Source organism: Pseudophryne corroboree, chromosome 8 (assembly GCF_028390025.1).
Source record: "Pseudophryne corroboree isolate aPseCor3 chromosome 8, aPseCor3.hap2, whole genome shotgun sequence".
NCBI classification, from domain to species: domain Eukaryota; kingdom Metazoa; phylum Chordata; class Amphibia; order Anura; family Myobatrachidae; genus Pseudophryne; species Pseudophryne corroboree.
Window position 1 is genome coordinate 20108991 of NC_086451.1, and position 18112 is coordinate 20127102.

Below are 18112 nucleotides of genomic sequence, written 5' to 3' on the forward strand. Positions count from 1 at the left end.
ACTTGCCAAAAACACGGGTAAATGCGCGCCCCCGTGCATTTACCCGTGTTTTTTGAGCTAGTGGAAAAGGGGTATAACTCTCTTCTAATCTATTCTAATGGAGAGGACGCCAGCCACGTCCTCTCCCTATCAATCTCAATGCACGTGTGAAAATGGCGGCGACGCGCGGCTCCTTATATAGAATCCGAGTCTCGCGAGAATCCGACAGCGTCATGATGACGTTCGGGCGCGCTCGGGTTAACCGAGCAAGGCGGGAAGATCCGAGTCGCTCGGACCCGTGAAAAAAAAAGTGAAGTTCGTGCGGGTTCGGATTCAAAGAAACCGAACCCGCTCATCTCTAAAAAACACCCGACTCCAAAACACACCCGAATCCGACAACAAATTTTCAGGGAGGTTTTGCCAAAATGCGTCTGAATCCAAAACAAGGCCTCGGATCCGAATCCAAAACCAAAACACAAAACTAGTGATGTGCACCAGACATTTTTTTGGTTTTGTGTTTCGGTTTTGGATTCGGTTCCACGGCCGTGTTTTGGATTCGGACGCATTTTGGCAAAACCTCCCTGAAATTTTTTGGTCGGATTCGGTTGTGTTTTGGATTGGGGTGTTTTAAAAAAAACAAAAAAAAACCTCAAAAACAGCTTAAATCATAGAATTTGGGGGTCATTTTGATCCCATAGTATTATTAGCCTCAATAACCATAATTTCCACTCATTTCCAGTCTATTCTAAACACCTCACAATATTATTTTTAGTCCTAAAATTTGGACGAGGTCGCTGGATGACTAAGCTAAGCGACCCAAGTGGCCGACACAAACACCTGGCCCATCTTGGAGTGGCACTGCAGTGTCAGACAGGATGGCAGATTACAAAATAGTCCCCAAACAGCACATGATGCAAAGAAAAAAGAGGCGCAATGAGGTAGTTGTGTGACTAAGCTAAGCGACCCAAGTGGCCGACACAAACACCTGGCCCATCTAGGAGTGGCACTGCAGTTTTCTAGTGAGAGGATGAGTGCTTCCATCCTCATGTGAATCTGAACCACTAGCCATGAACATAGGCCAGGGCCTCAGCCGTTCCTTGCCACTCCGTGTCGTAAATGGAATATTGGCAAGTTTACGCTTCTCATCAGAAGCTTTTAATTTTGATTTTTGGGTCATTTTACTGAACTTTTGTTTTTTGGATTTTACATGCTCTCTACTATGACATTGGGCATCGGCCTTGGCAGACGACGTTGATGGCATTTCATTGTCTCGGCCATGACTAGTGGCAGCAGCTTCAGCACGAGGTGGAAGTGGATCTTGATCTTTCCCTATTTTACCCTCCACATTTTTGTTCTCCATTTTTTAATGTGTGGAATTATATGCAAGTATTATATCAATAGCAATGGCCTACTACTATATATACTGCGCACGACAACTAAAATGCACCACAGTTATGGATGGATAGTATACTTGATGACACAGAGGTAGGTAGAGCAGTGGCCTACTGTACCGTACTGCTATATATTATATACTGGTGGTCAGCAAAATAATGCACTGTCCTCCTACCATATATACACTGCACCACTTAAATGCACCACAGGGATGGATGGATAGTATACTTGACGACACAGAGGTAGGTAGCGCAGTGGCCTACTGTACCGTACTGCTATATATTATATACTGGTGATCAGCAAAATTATGCACTGTCCTCCTACTATATATACACTGCACCACTTAAATGCACCACAGGGATGGATGGATAGTATACTTGACAACACAGAGGTAGGTAGAGCAGTGGCCTACTGTACTGTACTGCTATATATTATATACTGGCGGTCAGCAAAATTATGCACTGTCCTCCTATTATATATACACCGCACCACTTAAATGCACCACAGGGATGGATGGATAGTATACTTGACAACACAGAGGTAGGTAGAGCAGTGGCCTACTGTACCGTACTGCTATATATTATATACTGGTGGTCAGCAAAATTATGCCCTGTCCTCCTACTATATATACACTGCACCACTTAAATGCACCACAGGGATGGATGGATAGTATACTTGACGACACAGAGGTAGGTAGAGCAGTGGCATACTGTACCGTACTGCTATATATTATAAACTGGTGGTCAGCAAAATTATGCACTGTCCTCCTACTATATATACACCGCACAACAACTAAAATGCATCACAGGTATGGATGGATAGTATACAACACAGAGGTAGGTAGAGCAGTGGCAACACAGAGGTAGGTAGAGCAGTGGCCTACTGTACCATACTGCTATATATTATATACTAGTGGTCAGCAAAATTATGCACTGTCCTCCTACTATATATACACCGCACCACTTAAATGCACCACAGGATGGATGGATAGTATGCTTGACGACACAGAGGTAGGTAGAGCAGTGGCCTACTGTACCGTACTGCTATATATTATATACTGGTGGTCAGAAAAATTATGCACTGCCCTCCTACTATATATACACCGCACCACTTAAATGCATCACAGGGATGGATGGATAGTATACTTGATGACACAGAGGTAGGTAGAGCAGTGGCCTTCTGTACCGTACTGCTATATATTATATACTGGTGGTCAGCAAAATTTTGCACTGTCCTCCGACTACTGCGCACAACAACTAAAATGCACCACAGGGATGGATGGATAGTATACTTGACGACACAGAGGTAGGTAGAGCAGTGGACTACTGTACCGTACTGCTATACTGGTGGTCACTGGTCAGCAAAATTCTGCACTGTCCTGTCCTCCTATACTACAATGCAGCACAGATATGGAGCGTTTTTCATGCAGAGAACGTAGATATTTTCAGCACACTCAGCACAGATATTTGCAAGCACACTGAGCACAGATACTTGCAGCACACTGAGCACAGATATTTGCAGCACACTGAGCACAGATACTTGCAGCACACTGAGCACATATATTTGCAGCACACTGAACACAACTGAGAGGACGCTGCATGTCCTCTCCCTATCATCTCCAATGCACGAGTAAAAATGGCAGCCTCGCGCGGCTCCTTATATAGAATACGAATCTCGCGAGAGTCTGCCTCGGACTTGTGTAAAATGGGTGAAGTTCGGATTCCGCGGAACCGAACCCGCTCATCACTACACAAAACACGAAAAATTTCCGGTGCGCATCTCTAGTGAAGAGGTGAATTGCCTATTTTCACATTAATTTAGTAGATAAAAGATTGATAAATATGCCCCATGGTGATAGATCACGGGTATCATCCGTATAGAGGCCATGCTGACATCCCTCCAGAGTCCCGCATTGGCAGCAGTAGGGCTGCAGAAACCACTGAAAAAATGGTGCAGCGGCCATTTTCTTGGCATTTCGTGCATGCACAGTAGTTAAAATCACTGGCAGAATGGCCACCACACCATTTTCCTGAAGACCTGCACATGCGCACTAGACTCTGGGACAGAACTAGGGTCTCCTAGTGACTCTAGTGCCCAGAGTCTATTGCTCTGCTGACTAGAGAGGAGGCGGAGACTACACACAGGACTCCTCCTCTCCTAATACGCCCCTGGTAACACGGATATTGATTATTTACTATCCCATTACTGTAATTCCCATTACGATTATTCCCATTATTACTATTATCCTCATTACTATTATTCCCATTACTGTTTTTGAAATGTTGTCACCTTTATTTTTGGGCTATTTATCGTTGTGCATTTTGTTTTTATTCAAAATCTACAGGGGAAAAGGGAGACTCTGCCTTTCCGGAATCAGTGTACAGTAAGTTCCCTCACACACCTGTTTCATTACTATAATTTTAGTTTTTAATGAATTGTTACAACAGGAAATCTATAGTCAGTATTTAAGTTTTCTGTATGTAAATATTGTGCAAAGTAAATATTCCAACACAGCAGCGCACAAAGGGGGGTTTCTGAGTACCCAGAAACTGCCCCTGATGGACCACATTGTTTTTTAACTCACCTGCTCCAAGATTAGACAATGTCACCTATTCACAGCACAGATAGACAGAGTCACCTGCTCCCAGCACAGACAGCGTCACCTGCTCCCAGCATACACAGCATCACCTGCTCCCAGCACAGACAGCGTCACCTGCTCCCAGCATAGACAGCATCACCTGCTCCCAGCATACACAGCATCACCTGCTCCCAGCACAGACAGCGTCACCTGCTCCCAGCATAGACAGCATCACCTGCTCCCAGCACAGACAGCATCACCTGCTCCCAGCACAGACAGTGGCATCTACTCCAATCACAGACAGCGTCACCTGCTCCCAGCACAGTGTCACCTGATCCCAGCACAGACAGCGTCACCTGCTCCCAGCACAGACAGTGTCACCTGCTCCCAGCATAGACAGCATCACCTGCTCCCAGCACAGACAGCATCACCTGCTCCCAGCATAGACAGCATCACCTGCTCCCAGCACAGACAGCGTCAACTGCTCCCAGCACAGACAGCGTCACCTGCTTCCAGCACAGACAGCGTCACCTACTCCAATCACAGACAGCGTCACCTGCTCCCAGCACAGACAGCATCACCTGCTCCCAGCACAGACAGTGTCACCTACTCCAATCACAGACAGCGTCACCTGCTACCAGCACAGTGTCACCTGCTCCCAGCATAGACAGCATCACCTGCTCCCAGCACAGACAGCGTCACCTGCTCCCAGCATAGACAGCGTCACCTGCTCCCAGCACAGACAGCGTCACCTGCTCACGGCATAGACAGCGTCACCTGCTCCAAGCACAGACAGCGTCACCTGCTCCCAGCACAGACAGCGTCACCTGCTCCCAGCACAGACAGCGTCACCTGCTCCCAGCACAGACAGCGTCACCTGCTCCCAGCACAGACAGCGTCACCTGCTCCCAGCACAGACAGCGTCACCTGCTCCCAGCACAGACAGCGTCGCCTGCTCCCAGCACAGACAGCGTCACCTGCTCCCAGCACAGACAGCGTCACCTGCTCCCAGCACAGACAGCGTCACCTGCTCCCAGCACAGACAGCGTCACCTGCTCCCAGCACAGACAGCGTCACCTGCTCCCAGCATAGACAGCGTCACCTGCTCCCAGCACAGACAGCGTCACCTGCTCCCAGCATAGACAGCGTCACCTGCTCCCAGCGTAGACAGCGTCACCTGCTCCCAGCACAGACAGCGTCACCTGCTCCCAGCACAGACAGCGTCACCTGCTCCCAGCACAGACAGCGTCACCTGCTCCCAGCACAGACAGCGTCACCTGCTCCCAGCACAGTGTCACCTGCTCCCAGCACAGACAGCGTCACCTGCTCCCAGCACAGACAGCGTCACCTGCTCCCAGCACAGACAGCGTCACCTGCTCCCAGCACAGACAGCGTCACCTGCTCCCAGCACAGACAGCGTCACCTGCTCCCAGCACAGACAGCGTCACCTGCTCCCAGCACAGACAGCGTCACCTGCTCCCAGCACAGACAGCGTCACCTGCTCCCAGCATAGACAGCGTCACCTGCTCCCAGCATAGACAGCGTCACCTGCTCCCAGCACAGACAGCGTCACCTGCTCCCAGCACAGACAGCGTCACCTGCTCCCAGCACAGACAGCGTCACCTGCTCCCAGCACAGACAGCGTCACCTGCTCCCAGCACAGACAGCGTCACCTGCTCCCAGCACAGTGTCACCTGCTCCCAGCACAGACAGCGTCACCTGCTCCCAGCACAGACAGCGTCACCTGCTCCCAGCACAGACAGCGTCACCTGCTCCCAGCACAGACAGCGTCACCTGCTCCCAGCACAGACAGCGTCACCTGCTCCCAGCACAGACAGCGTCACCTGCTCCCAGCACAGACAGCGTCACCTGCTCCCAGCATAGACAGCGTCACCTGCTCCCAGCATAGACAGCGTCACCTGCTCCCAGCACAGACAGTGTCACCTGCTCCCAGCATAGACAGCGTCACCTGCTCCCAGCATAGGCAGCGTCACCTGCTCCCAGCATAGGCAGCGTCACCTGCTCCCAGCATAGACAGTGTCACCTGCTCCCAGCATAGACAGTCTCACCTGCTCCCAGCATAGACAGCGTCACCTGCTCCCAGCACAGACAGCGTCACCTGCTCCCAGCACAGACAGCGTCACCTGCTCCCAGCACAGACAGCGTCACCTGCTCCCAGCACAGACAGCGTCACCTGCTCCCAGCACAGACAGCGTCACCTGCTCCCAGCACAGACAGCGTCACCTGCTCCCAGCACAGACAGCGTCACCTGCTCCCAGCACAGACAGCGTCACCTGCTCCCAGCACAGACAGCGTCACCTGCTCCCAGCACAGACAGCGTCACCTGCTCCCAGCACAGACAGCGTCACCTGCTCCCAGCATAGACAGCGTCACCTGCTCCCAGCATAGACAGCGTCACCTGCTCCCAGCACAGACAGTGTCACCTGCTCCCAGCATAGACAGCGTCACCTGCTCCCAGCATAGGCAGCGTCACCTGCTCCCAGCATAGACAGTCTCACCTGCTCCCAGCATAGACAGTCTCACCTGCTCCCAGCATAGACAGCGTCACCTGCTCCCAGCACAGACAGCGTCACCTGCTCCCAGCACAGACAGCGTCACCTGCTCCCAGCACAGACAGCGTCACCTGCTCCCAGCACAGACAGTGTCACCTGCTCCCAGCACAGACAGTGTCACCTGCTCCCAGCACAGACAGTGTCACCTGCTCCCAGCACAGACAGTGTCACCTGCTCCCAGCACAGACAGTGTCACCTGCTCCCAGCACAGACAGCGTCACCTGCTCCCAGCACAGACAGCGTCACCTGCTCCCAGCACAGACAGTGTCACCTGCTCCCAGCACAGACAGACTGTGTCACCCGTTGAGGGACCTACCCCTTACCTTAGGCAGTCAGGGCTGACCTTGTATGTGCTGGACTGATAGAGGAGTACTGCCACCTACCAGCACTGATGATCACAGCCACTGACTGCCTCTATGTAACAGACAGATGTACATTATTCTGAGTCACTGCTGTCTGTGAATTAAAGGCAGCTCACACCCGGTGTATCTGGCACTGCCAGAGTCTTCCTGACCGAGTGCCACACTGAGGAAGGCACAAGGTGTGGGGGCCCTTTCTCAGACAGAGCAGTGGCCACTATGTCCCTACCCCCACCAAAGTACATACCCCCTGTTCTCCACACTACACAGGACATTGTGCTTGTACCCCTGTCACCCACTTCCTTCCCCGTCACCCTCTGCCTACATTTGCATCCCCCTGTCTCCCTCTGCCTCCCCATGTCTTCTGTTGTCTTCCTATGCCTCCCCCTGCCTTACTCTGTTACCCTCTACCTCTCCCCGTCACCCACTGCTGTGTGGCATATTCTGAACTTGGGTTGTAGGAGGAGGGCCACAAATTATATATTTGCACCCGGGCCCACCACTCATAAGTTCCCCCACTGGTACACAATGTGAGTTGTTGGAGGTCAAGTGTCACTTTTTGTCTTTGTTAAGATGGAATAAAACCTCTCCTGGCTCTTGCAGACCTCATGAGGGGATAAGCTTGGGGGTAGTAATGTGTATTTCTAAACAAACAAGAATATATACATATGGTAACTTCTTGTTATTATTTTATTTGATTATATATATATAAATATATATATATAAAGAAAATTCCTGAGTGCGCTGTATTGATTGTATAGATTTATTAAACGCTGGAACTTCCCAAAAGGACTAACAGTTGTATCCAGAGGATTTTTTAAACTGCAACCATGTGTGTGGAAGTTCCAGTGTTTAATAACAATTAATAATCTTTCTCTGGATATAATTTTTGATACATCTTTGTACAATTTATAAAATCTAATCCAGTACCATCTTTTAGTACACTAAATTATTCCACACGTTCAGGTGGATCTTAAATTAAAGATGGAAAGGCTTCTAATAAGGTCCAGATAAGAAGCCATTTTTAGGGATTATTCCTTTTTAATATGTGATGAGACCGTTTACATACAAAGGTTATTCACAAGATCCCTCATTCAATAATTACTGATGTATCAATTATTTCTACTATTTTTGTTACCCCTGATGAAGTTGAATAGACGAAACGCGTTAGCTTTATCAGCCATGAGTCAGTGATCTAGTTTGTGAAGACACTCCCCTTGTTGAGCTCACACCATGTTAGTGTGAGGGAGTTTCTATACCAACATCACTTACTGGACACTTTTTCATTGATTGAACTATCAAAAAACTTTTTATGTACAAGGGGGGTAAATCCAAGTTGATCGCAGCAGGATTTTTGATAGCAACTGGGCACTGCAGGGGAGGCAGATATAACATGTGCAGAAAGAGTTAGATTGTTGTGGGTTATATTGTTTATATTGTATATATTGTTTCTGTGCAGGGTAAATACTGGCTGCTTTATTTTTACACTGCAAATTAGATTGCAGATTGGACACACCACACCCAAATCTAACTTATACCTGCCCACCTGCAATGCACATTGTTTTGCCCAGTTGCTATCAAAAATCCTGCTGCGATCAACTTGGAATTACCCCCAATATCATTGTAAGATCTTATGTAAAAGGCTTTTTCTTTATCATCCACTAGGGGTCACTGGAGTACTCTTGGGATATGGACGGTCTTCCGTAGGAACAGCACTGAATATTTAAATTTAGAACACTCCACCCCTCCATATCCCCGAGTACCTCTCAGTGTTTTTTCTGTGCTCGAAGTAGTAACAGCTAATGTGGCTGAGTCCACACTTACTTTGAATTTTATTTTTATTTTTATGTTTTCTATTTTAGGTATCCCTTTCCCCCTTCCAAAAGGCAGGGTCAGGGATAGTACAGCTGCTGATAGCAGCAGGGGCGTGTCGGGCCTCTCTGAAAGAGCTCCCTCACAGCCCACACAGCACTTCCTGCAGGCTGGCCGGCGCTTATTAAGAAGCCCCGTCGGAGCCTCATTACAGACAACTATTGCAGGTATGTGAGGAGAATGAGAACGGGGCGGTCAGCTTCCGCTGCCGTCCCGACGAGGGGAGAAGGCGCTGGTGTTCTTTCGGACTGCGGCTGCAGCAGCGCCGGCCGCCGGGTAACGCTCAGCTGCTGGCCGCCGGGTAACGCAACTGCTGGCCGCCGGGTCTGCGCTCCGGCGCTTCTTACAGGCCATCTGCTCCCCGCGTCTGGTCCGCCGCCGCTTCTCCCAATGCTCTGGCCGCCGCTTGTATCCGCTGGGGGCCGTAGTCATAGCGCTAAGCTCCCAGTCTATCAGGTGCCCGATGCCCGGCCCGCACTGCACGCTACGGAGCAGCTGCGAGGGGGGGGGGAGAAGGGACAGCAGCAGGCTGTTGAATGCCACACATATATATATATATATATATATATATAATGAGGTTTTGCTGGCAGGGAGACAGTGTATAAGATCAGTATGGAATGCACTGTGATTATATGTATAAGCATGGCATAACCATGCTTCCTGTGGCAGCCATTAATCATGCTTCCTGTGTCTTCCTGCTGTGATTCCAGAACGTTCCTGTCCTACATCTCTACTCCACCGGAGGCGCAGGGGTGTTAGTGGGAATTTGGGATCACATTTCACACTACTGGCCACGTGTACTGCACTTGGCCAGATATATATACAGAGACACCTTACTGCTATTTTACTGAGTCGTGCAAGTGTCTGTCTTTTGTGTATTGTATTGTCTGTCGCCATAATGAGTAAGGCACCAGCAAAAACTAAAAAGCATAATTGCAAAGTCTGTAGCAGTGTGTACAGTATGTTTTGTGGATTCGGTTCAGAATACCATTTCTGCTCCAGTTTTACAACCAATGTCCTCACTGGACCCTCCGTGGGGTATGTTAGTAAATGTACTAGATAGGTTACAATCAGAATTGACCACCGCTCGTCAGGAGCGGGAAACGGTAAGATCTGAGTTTAGGGTGAGACCGCCAGAACTGCCGGAGGCGTCTCAGCCTTGCGTAAGGTCCAAATCCATTTTGGGTAAACGGGATAAATTTCATATGTCTTGTGATTTTCCAGTTTCTGCTATGTTGTATTCTGACGATTCCATGCCAGACCTCACGGAACAAGATGAGGGTGAGGAGGGCGAAGTGGAGTCAGATGGCGAGGATTTTAACAGTTCCGGCATTGATGATCTCATCAGAGCGGTACGTCAGTCTCTGAGGTTTCCTGAAACTGAGGAGCCTCTCACAAATGATCAGGTCGTATTTACGAAACGACGGAAAACGCCAATAAGTTTTCCTGTGTCGGAATCTCTAAATCAGATGTTAGTAGAAACACGACAGAATCCAGATAAACGGTTTTCTATACCTCGCAGATTTAAGTCTAGTTATCCGTTTCCAGACTCGGTAACGGGTACATGGGAGAATCCACCAATAGTTGATTCGTCAGTGTCCAAGCTTACCAAGAAATTAACCATACCAGTGCCAGCAGCTACTACGCTTAAAGACCCTTCAGATCGCAAGATAGAAACTATGCTAAAATCCATGTATGTAGCAGCAGGTGTGATGCTAAGACCTGGATTGGTTGGCATTTGGGTCACTAAGGCGCTCATAATATGGCTTACAGAACTCAAATCTGATTTACATGACGAAAACCTGATAATTCTTGTAAATCAAATGATTGAGGCTGTAGAGTATCTCTGTACAGCGTCTACTGACGTCTGTCAGCTCACTTCTCGTATTTCATCGTCGCTAGTTACGGCACGACGAGCACTCTACCTGCGTACTTATCATGCGGAGGCAGAGGTCAAACGAAGTATAGAGGCGTTGCCTTACGATGGCAAGAAGTTGTTTGGTCCAGAATTGGACGCATGGATTGCGGAGGCTACGGGAGGTAAGTCTGTTTTCTTACCATTGCCTCCACCGGTTCCAAGAAGAAGGTACGCTGGACCTTCGTTCAAATCCTTTAGACCTCAGCCCTTTCGAGGACGTGGCAGAGGATCAGCCACGCCTGCTAGACGTGGTCGCGGACGTGGTTTCCATCAAACCAACACAACTCGCCAAGACGCTAAGGTTACCGACAAGCCAGTGGCATGACGGGCTACCAGCCCATCTCGGTTCTCCAATTGTGGGAGCACGCCTTCAGACGTTCCATGTGGCGTGGTTCCACACATCCGCGGATGGCTGGATCCGCAATTTAGTGTTAAAAGGTTACAAAATAGAGTTCGACTGTCACAGGATTGCCTCTGTCGGACGACAAGAGGACGGTTTTGCAAATTGCCATTCAGTCCCTACTGGATTCGGCAGTGTTGATTCCGGTCCCTGTGCACCAACAGGGTCAGGGTTATTATTCAAGTCTGTTTGTGGTCCCGAAGCCGGATGGCTCAGTCAGACCAATATTGAACTTAAAGGGGCTCAATCAGTACGTAACTTACTACAGATTCAAGATGGAGTCTCTACGTTAGGTGATTGCGGGGTTAGAGGCAAAGGAATTTATGATTGCGCTAGACCTCAAGGATGCGTACTTACACATTCCAATTTGGCAGCCTCATCAGAAATTCTTACGGTTTGCAATACGCCAGAACCATTACCAGTTTCAGGCTCTACCGTTTGGCCTGTCATCAGCGCCTCGGGTATTCACCAAAGTGATGTCTGTGATGATAGCTCATCTCAGATCCCTAGGAGTGACAATAGTTCCATATTTAGACGATCTGCTCATCAAAGCTCCGTCTCAACAGATACTTCTCCAACATGCGCTGCTAACATACGATGTACTGGTTCACCACGGTTGGATTGTCAATTTCAAGAAATCACATCTAATTCCGTCTCAACGCCTTCAGTTCCTAGGTATGATTCTCGATACGGTCAATCAAAGAATTTACCTACCACAGCAGAAAGTACAAATTCTACGCCATCTAGTACAATTAGTGCTGAAGCCACGCACAGTGTCGGTACACTTGTGCATTCGCCTCTTAGGCACAATGGTGGCAGCTTTCGAGGCGCTTCAGTTCGGAAGATTTCACTCTCGTCCATTTCAACTGAATGTGCTCGCCCAGTGGTCGGGCTCGCATCTGCAGATTCACCACAGGGTGAGGTTGTCGCCAAGAGCAAGAGTATCTCTGCTCTGGTGGCTCAAGGAACACAATTTAACCGCAGGAAGACGGTTCGGAGGCTGGAATTGGATAATTCTAACTACGGACGCCAGTCTCAGAGGTTGGGGAGCGGTAATTCAAAATTGTCAGCTCCAGGGTCTCTGGGCGGATCACGAAAAATTGCTGTCTATAAATGTCCTGGAACTCCGCGCAATTTACAATGCGCTACGACAAGCAGTGCACATGATTCGCTCTCAGCCGGTCCAAGTGCAGTCAGACAATGCGACGGCGGTCGCATACATCAACAAACAAGGAGGAACGAGAAGCCGCATGGCAATGCGGGAAGTAGCTCGAATCCTCAATTGGGCGGAATGCCACCAAGTGATATTGTCGGCCGTGTTCATTCCGGGAGTGGACAACTGGGAAGCGGATTATCTCAGTCGTCGGGATTTTCATCCAGGCGAATGGGCATTAAATCCAGAAGTGTTTCACATGTTGGTTCAGCGATGGGGTTAGCCTCAGGTGGACCTGATGGCGTCTCGACACAATCACCAAACGTTCCAGTATGTGTCCAGAACAAGAGATCCAAAGGCAGTGGCGGTGGATGCTCTCACTGTCGCGTGGCCGTACAGTCTTGTGTATCTGTTTCCACCGTTTCCGTTGCTCCCTTTGGTGCTAAAACGGATCAAAAGAGAGTCGGTCACAGTCATACTAGTGGCGCCTCATTGGCCTCGGAGAGCTTGGTTCTCGGATCTCCGAGGATTACTCGCAGACGATCCTTGGCCGCTCCCGCTACGTCCAGACCTGTTACAACAGGGTCCGTTCCTTTACCCCGATTTAGCGCGGCTGCGTTTGACGGGGTGGCTGTTGAGACCGCCCTCTTAAGAAGAGAGGGCATTCCAGATTCAGTTATACCAACCATGTTACGAGCTAGGAAGCCGGTTACGGCAGCTCATTATTACAGAATATGGCGTGCCTATATAGGTTGGTGTGAAGCTCGGAAATTTCCGACATCAGCTTTCAAGTTATGCCGCCTTTTGTTGTTTCTACAAACAGGGTTAGATGGAGGACTGCGTTTATCTACACTAAAGGTGCAGGTATCTGCTTTGTCAATTTACTTTCAAAGACGATTGGCTCTATTGCCGTCTATACGCACTTTTCTCCAAGGTGTCCTCAGGGTACAGCCTCCATTCATTCCACCTACAGCGCCATGGGACTTGAATCTGGTTTTGGAGTTCTTACAGTCTTCATATTTTGAACCCTTACAGCAAGTGGATATAAAGTTTCTCACTTGGAAAACAATTTTTCTCCTAGCCTTAGCTTCGGCAAGGCGTGTTTCGGATTTGGGTGCCTTGTCATGCAAGGCACCGTATTTGGTGTTTCATGATGACAGAGCGGAACTTCGGACGAATCCCGCCTTCTTACCAAAGGTAGTGTCATCTTTTCACATCAATCAACCAATAGTAGTTCCTGTGTTGACAGCACATTCTGGAACTCTGGATGTGGTACGCGCTTTACGCGTTTATGTATCCCGAACGTCTTCAGTTCGTAAGACGGATACGTTGTTTGTTCTCTATGATGCTGCCAAGATAGGTTGGCCAGCGTCTAAACAAACCTTATCCAGATGGATAAAACTGACCATACGTCAGGCTTACCTTCATGCTAGGTTACAACCGCCTACGTCAGTAACCGCTCATTCCACACGTTCTGTGGGAACTTCATGGGCAGCTGGTCGTGGGGCTTCTACGACACAGCTTTGCCGTGCGGCTACATGGTCTTCAGTGCACACGTTTGTGCGCTTTTACAAGTTTGATACGTTTGCGGCATCAGCATCTAGCTTTGGCCGCCTAGTGTTACAGGTGCCAAACAGCTCTCCCGCCCACGGGGGAAGCTTTGGTACGTCCCAAGAGTACTCCAGTGACCCCTAGTGGATGATAAAGAAAATAGGATTTTGGTACTTACCAGGTAAATCCTTTTCTTTGAATCCATAGGGGGCACTGGACGCCCACCCAGAGCAGTTTTACCTAGTTGTGGTGAGTTCTAAGGATCTTATGGTAACACACTTTCACCGACTGGTTCAAGTTACAAGTGCTGGTTAGGGTGTCAACTGTTTAGTTGTCAGTAACGTTATGTGTCAACTTCGTTATTGTCAGTTATGTTATATGTAATACTCCATTGTCAACCTCTCTATAGTTCCTGTTCGGCTTAGTAAAAAACACTGAGAGGTACTCGGGGATATGGAGGGGTGGAGTGTTCTAAATTTAAATATTCAGTGCTGTTCCTACGGAAGCCCGTCCATATCCCAAGAGTACTCCAGTGCCCCCTATGGATTCAAAGAAAAGGATTTACCTGGTAAGTACCAAAATCCTATTTTTTATGGATATGTTGCTATTTTGACATTAAATCAATATTTTATTCTAATTGGCCTTGGACCATTTGTTTGGGTGACTTTCTGGTGAGGGGTTATCCACTGCAGGAACCCAGGAAATTTTGTCTTCCATTATATAAAACACATCCATTTGGAAGGAATTCTGTCAAATCTATACAATCAATACAGCGCACTCAGGAATTGTCTTTTGTGTTATGTAATTTTGAGATTTGGCAACAGAGATCTCACCTATAGTGCTGCTTTCTTTCTGAGTGCAAGATAAGGATATTTTTGTTTTGTATATATATATATATATATATATATATATATATATATATATATATATATCGAATACATATCAAAATGATGTTAATAGATTTCCCTGTAAATAGTATAGTTGTTGAACAATCACATCCACCATTACAGTATGAATCATTTAATCTGTATGTATAGTAACATCTTTACTTCTTAACTTAAAGCAAATAATGATTTGGATATTATGAACTTGACAAGCTGCGGTCACTTTGGCGTTCTGGGTCTCACAATTCATGTCCTAGGTGAAAAGAAGTCTGAGCTTCTTCCATTGTCTTCTGTTCCCAGAATTACTGTATCTACTATGAGACTTTCTTCTTCTCATTTCTCAGCTGCCAGGAGCTGTAAGGATCTGCAGGATCACGGGGTGCTACTCAGTGACTGGTACACCATATACCCGTACAGCAACACCTCCATGAGAGTCCTGTGTGACATGCACACTGATGGTGGAGGCTGGATGGTGAGTCTTTCTGCAGAAACCTCTACATGTCCTACACATAATATACCTCCCAACTGTCCCCATTTTCGCGGGACGACAAGTTTTTCTGGGACTGTCTCACTGTCCCACCTGCGGGTCGCAATGTCCCGTGGTGGAGGGTTGGCACTTGGGAGGCTCATGTCACTCTCTGCTCTGTCTAACATGCGCACAGCGTCTCTTCACAGGAGAAAGAGGGTATGTGGGCGTGCCAGGAGCTCACAGAGCACTGGGCGTGCCCCCATAGTGATGGAAAACGGGGTGTGGCTCACGATCGCCGCAATCTAACAAAACCATGCTGCTTTTCTATAGGCCATGCCACCTTTTTGGCAGTAAAAGGTGTTTAATAAGCCCATTGCCTGACAGTACAACCCTGATTAATACGTGATATTATGGGGTCTATGTACTAAGCCTTGTAGAGAGTTAAAATGGATAGTGATAACCGACTACAGGGCATGTACTGATCTCTGGGAGAATGGTGCGGTGGCCATTTTCCCGGAGACTGCCTTACTGTGCATGCGCTATATGCCGGGAAAATGGTGCAGAGATTTGTGAACAGGTGCTGCCGCTGATGGGGAACTCTGGAGCTGTGACTTTACTCCGGGCCCCCTGGACTCCGGGCCCCATGTGCACACATTATAGACACAACACTGTCTCCGGGTTCATTATAAGGTGTACAGCTGGGGCCACTTATCCACAGGGCTTATTAAGTCATATAAACAGTAGACATAATAGTTAACAATATACTGTATACACTATAATGGGGTTGGCTATTGGAGACGGCCACCAGAATGCCGCCAGGGGGCTGAGCGCAACAAAGCGCCTTGCAGGCTCGGTGGATCGCTGCGCTCGCCAAAGTTTCTATTCCCACTCTATGTCGTGGACACCCACGAGTGAAAATAGTCCCTGTAAGTCGGCATTCTGGCTATCGGCATTTCAAGTGTTCGGGATTCCGGTGTGGGTGTCCTGACCGCTGGGATCCCAACCGCCGGCAATTTGACTACATCCCCTATAATGCACCCATCAATGACAACTAGTAGGATAACTTGTTTGCGGACTCAAGAACAGCATGTGGTATTTCAGCGTCTAAAGATGCTCAGAGTAGCGCTCCCAGTCTTTGCACATTTATACGCACAGATGTACACCAGGGGGGGGCTTTGTAGCTGTGTTAGCATAAAGTCACAGACCGCCAAAACTCCCAGACACGGATGTGTCTCAGTCTGACTCAGAATCAGGCCCTAGTTCAGTTCCCAAACAAGTAAAGGAACAGTAGGTTGGAGTAAAGCTGTAGACCCTGACAAGTTCTGTTCCCCCGGAGTCGCTCATTGCTGAGAGCTGGAACCGCAGGGTCCCTGGACCTGAGTCCTGATACATGTGGCCCCTGTGCAGCTTCCGGCCTCATTTCCTCTCTCACTTACAGGTATTTCAGAGACGCTATGATGGTTCCGTTGATTTCCTCCGTGACTGGAAGTCCTACAAGATGGGGTTTGGTAGCCGCCTGACAGAGTTCTGGCTGGGGAATGACAATCTGCACCAGATAACGTCATCAGGTAATGAGCACTAGGAGGTCACATGATCCATGAGGAACGCGCTGTACAGCATACAGTATATATAATCAGTATATATGACTCAGGAGTGGCTTGGAGGAATATAGGGCCTAATTCAGACCTGATCGCTGTTGTGCAATTTTGCATGACGGCGATTATCGAATGATTGCGCATGCGTATGGATCGCAATGCGCATGCGTGAGGCCCAACAGCAAGATAATTATGCGAGAATTTTAATCGCTAGGGGTATGCAAGTTGATTGACAGGAAGTGGGCGTTTGGGGGTGGTAAGTGGTCATTTTCTGGGAGTGTCAGGAGGAGATAGAGTGGGCAGGGCTAGGCTGGAGAGACAGGGGTATGGTGGAGGTTGGATAGACTAGAGATGATGGAGGACATTTACTAAGCAGTGATCAGAGCAGAGAAGTGAGCCAGTGGAGAAGTTGCCCATGGCAACCCATCAGCACTGAAGTAACATCTATAATTTGCATACTATAAAATTATACAGAGCTGCTTGTCAGGTCCGGGTGTTTTTGTGAATCCGTTAACCCGGGACCAACCACAGGTGTAGGTGCTGGGCTATGAAGAAAGCAGGGAGGACGAAGAAAGTTCCGCTTCATATATTTATTCAAAATAACAATTCAGTAAAGAGTTAACTGACAAGTTGTTAATCATCATATTATACTGAAGTAATGCAGGAATAATATGCAAGAGAAAACTCAAAAATAAATAAAAGAAATGTTCATGGAAACATATGCAAAACAAGCTGATAAATAAATGTTAGATTGTCCAAATATAAACAAGCTTTGATGCTGAACTGCAGAATGTGATTAACTGGATAATGCAGACATGAAGAGATAACTGTAAGGATTTGCAATGGAGTTTTGAGAGTTAACTGAGAGACTGTGAAGAATTATCCTTGTTATGACAACATAGCAAATATAAACAAACTTTGATGCTGAACTGCAGAATGTGATTAACTGGATAATGCAGACATGAAGAGATAACTGTAAGGATTTGCAATGGAGTTTTGAGAGTTAACTGAGAGACTGTGAAGAATTATCCTTGTTATGACAACATAGCAAATATAAACAAGCTTTGATGCTGAACTGCAGAATGTGATTAACTGGATAATGCAGACATGAAGAGATAACTGTAAGGATTTGCAATGGAGTTTTGAGAGTTAACTGAGAGACTGTGAAGAATTATCCTTGTAATGACAACATAGCAAAAAGTACTGAATTGGGTTACTTGCGGGTTCCGGAGATCACTGTGAAACTGTAGTAGAAGACAAGGTGATGAATGGGTTAAATGCAGAGTTGAACAAACGAACAGCTGAGGGAAATGAGATCCTCCAGACTTTGTAGGATAGGCAGACAGACTAGGTAACCTCATGCAGTACACTGGGAATCCAACTGTTTCC

General features: G+C 47.9%; 1 protein-coding gene across 1 annotated transcript in view; it reads left to right on the top strand.

Annotated features, from left to right (window-relative positions):
- LOC134948173 (ficolin-1-like) overlaps window positions 1–18112 on the top strand; it is a 51360-nt gene that overhangs the window by 18362 nt on the left and 14886 nt on the right. Inside the window, exons 5-7 of the mRNA XM_063935998.1 lie at window positions 3716–3754; window positions 15004–15131; window positions 16567–16696. Of these exons, the coding sequence (XP_063792068.1) occupies window positions 3716–3754; window positions 15004–15131; window positions 16567–16696 (297 nt within the window). The remainder of the gene's footprint in view (window positions 1–3715; window positions 3755–15003; window positions 15132–16566; window positions 16697–18112) is intronic.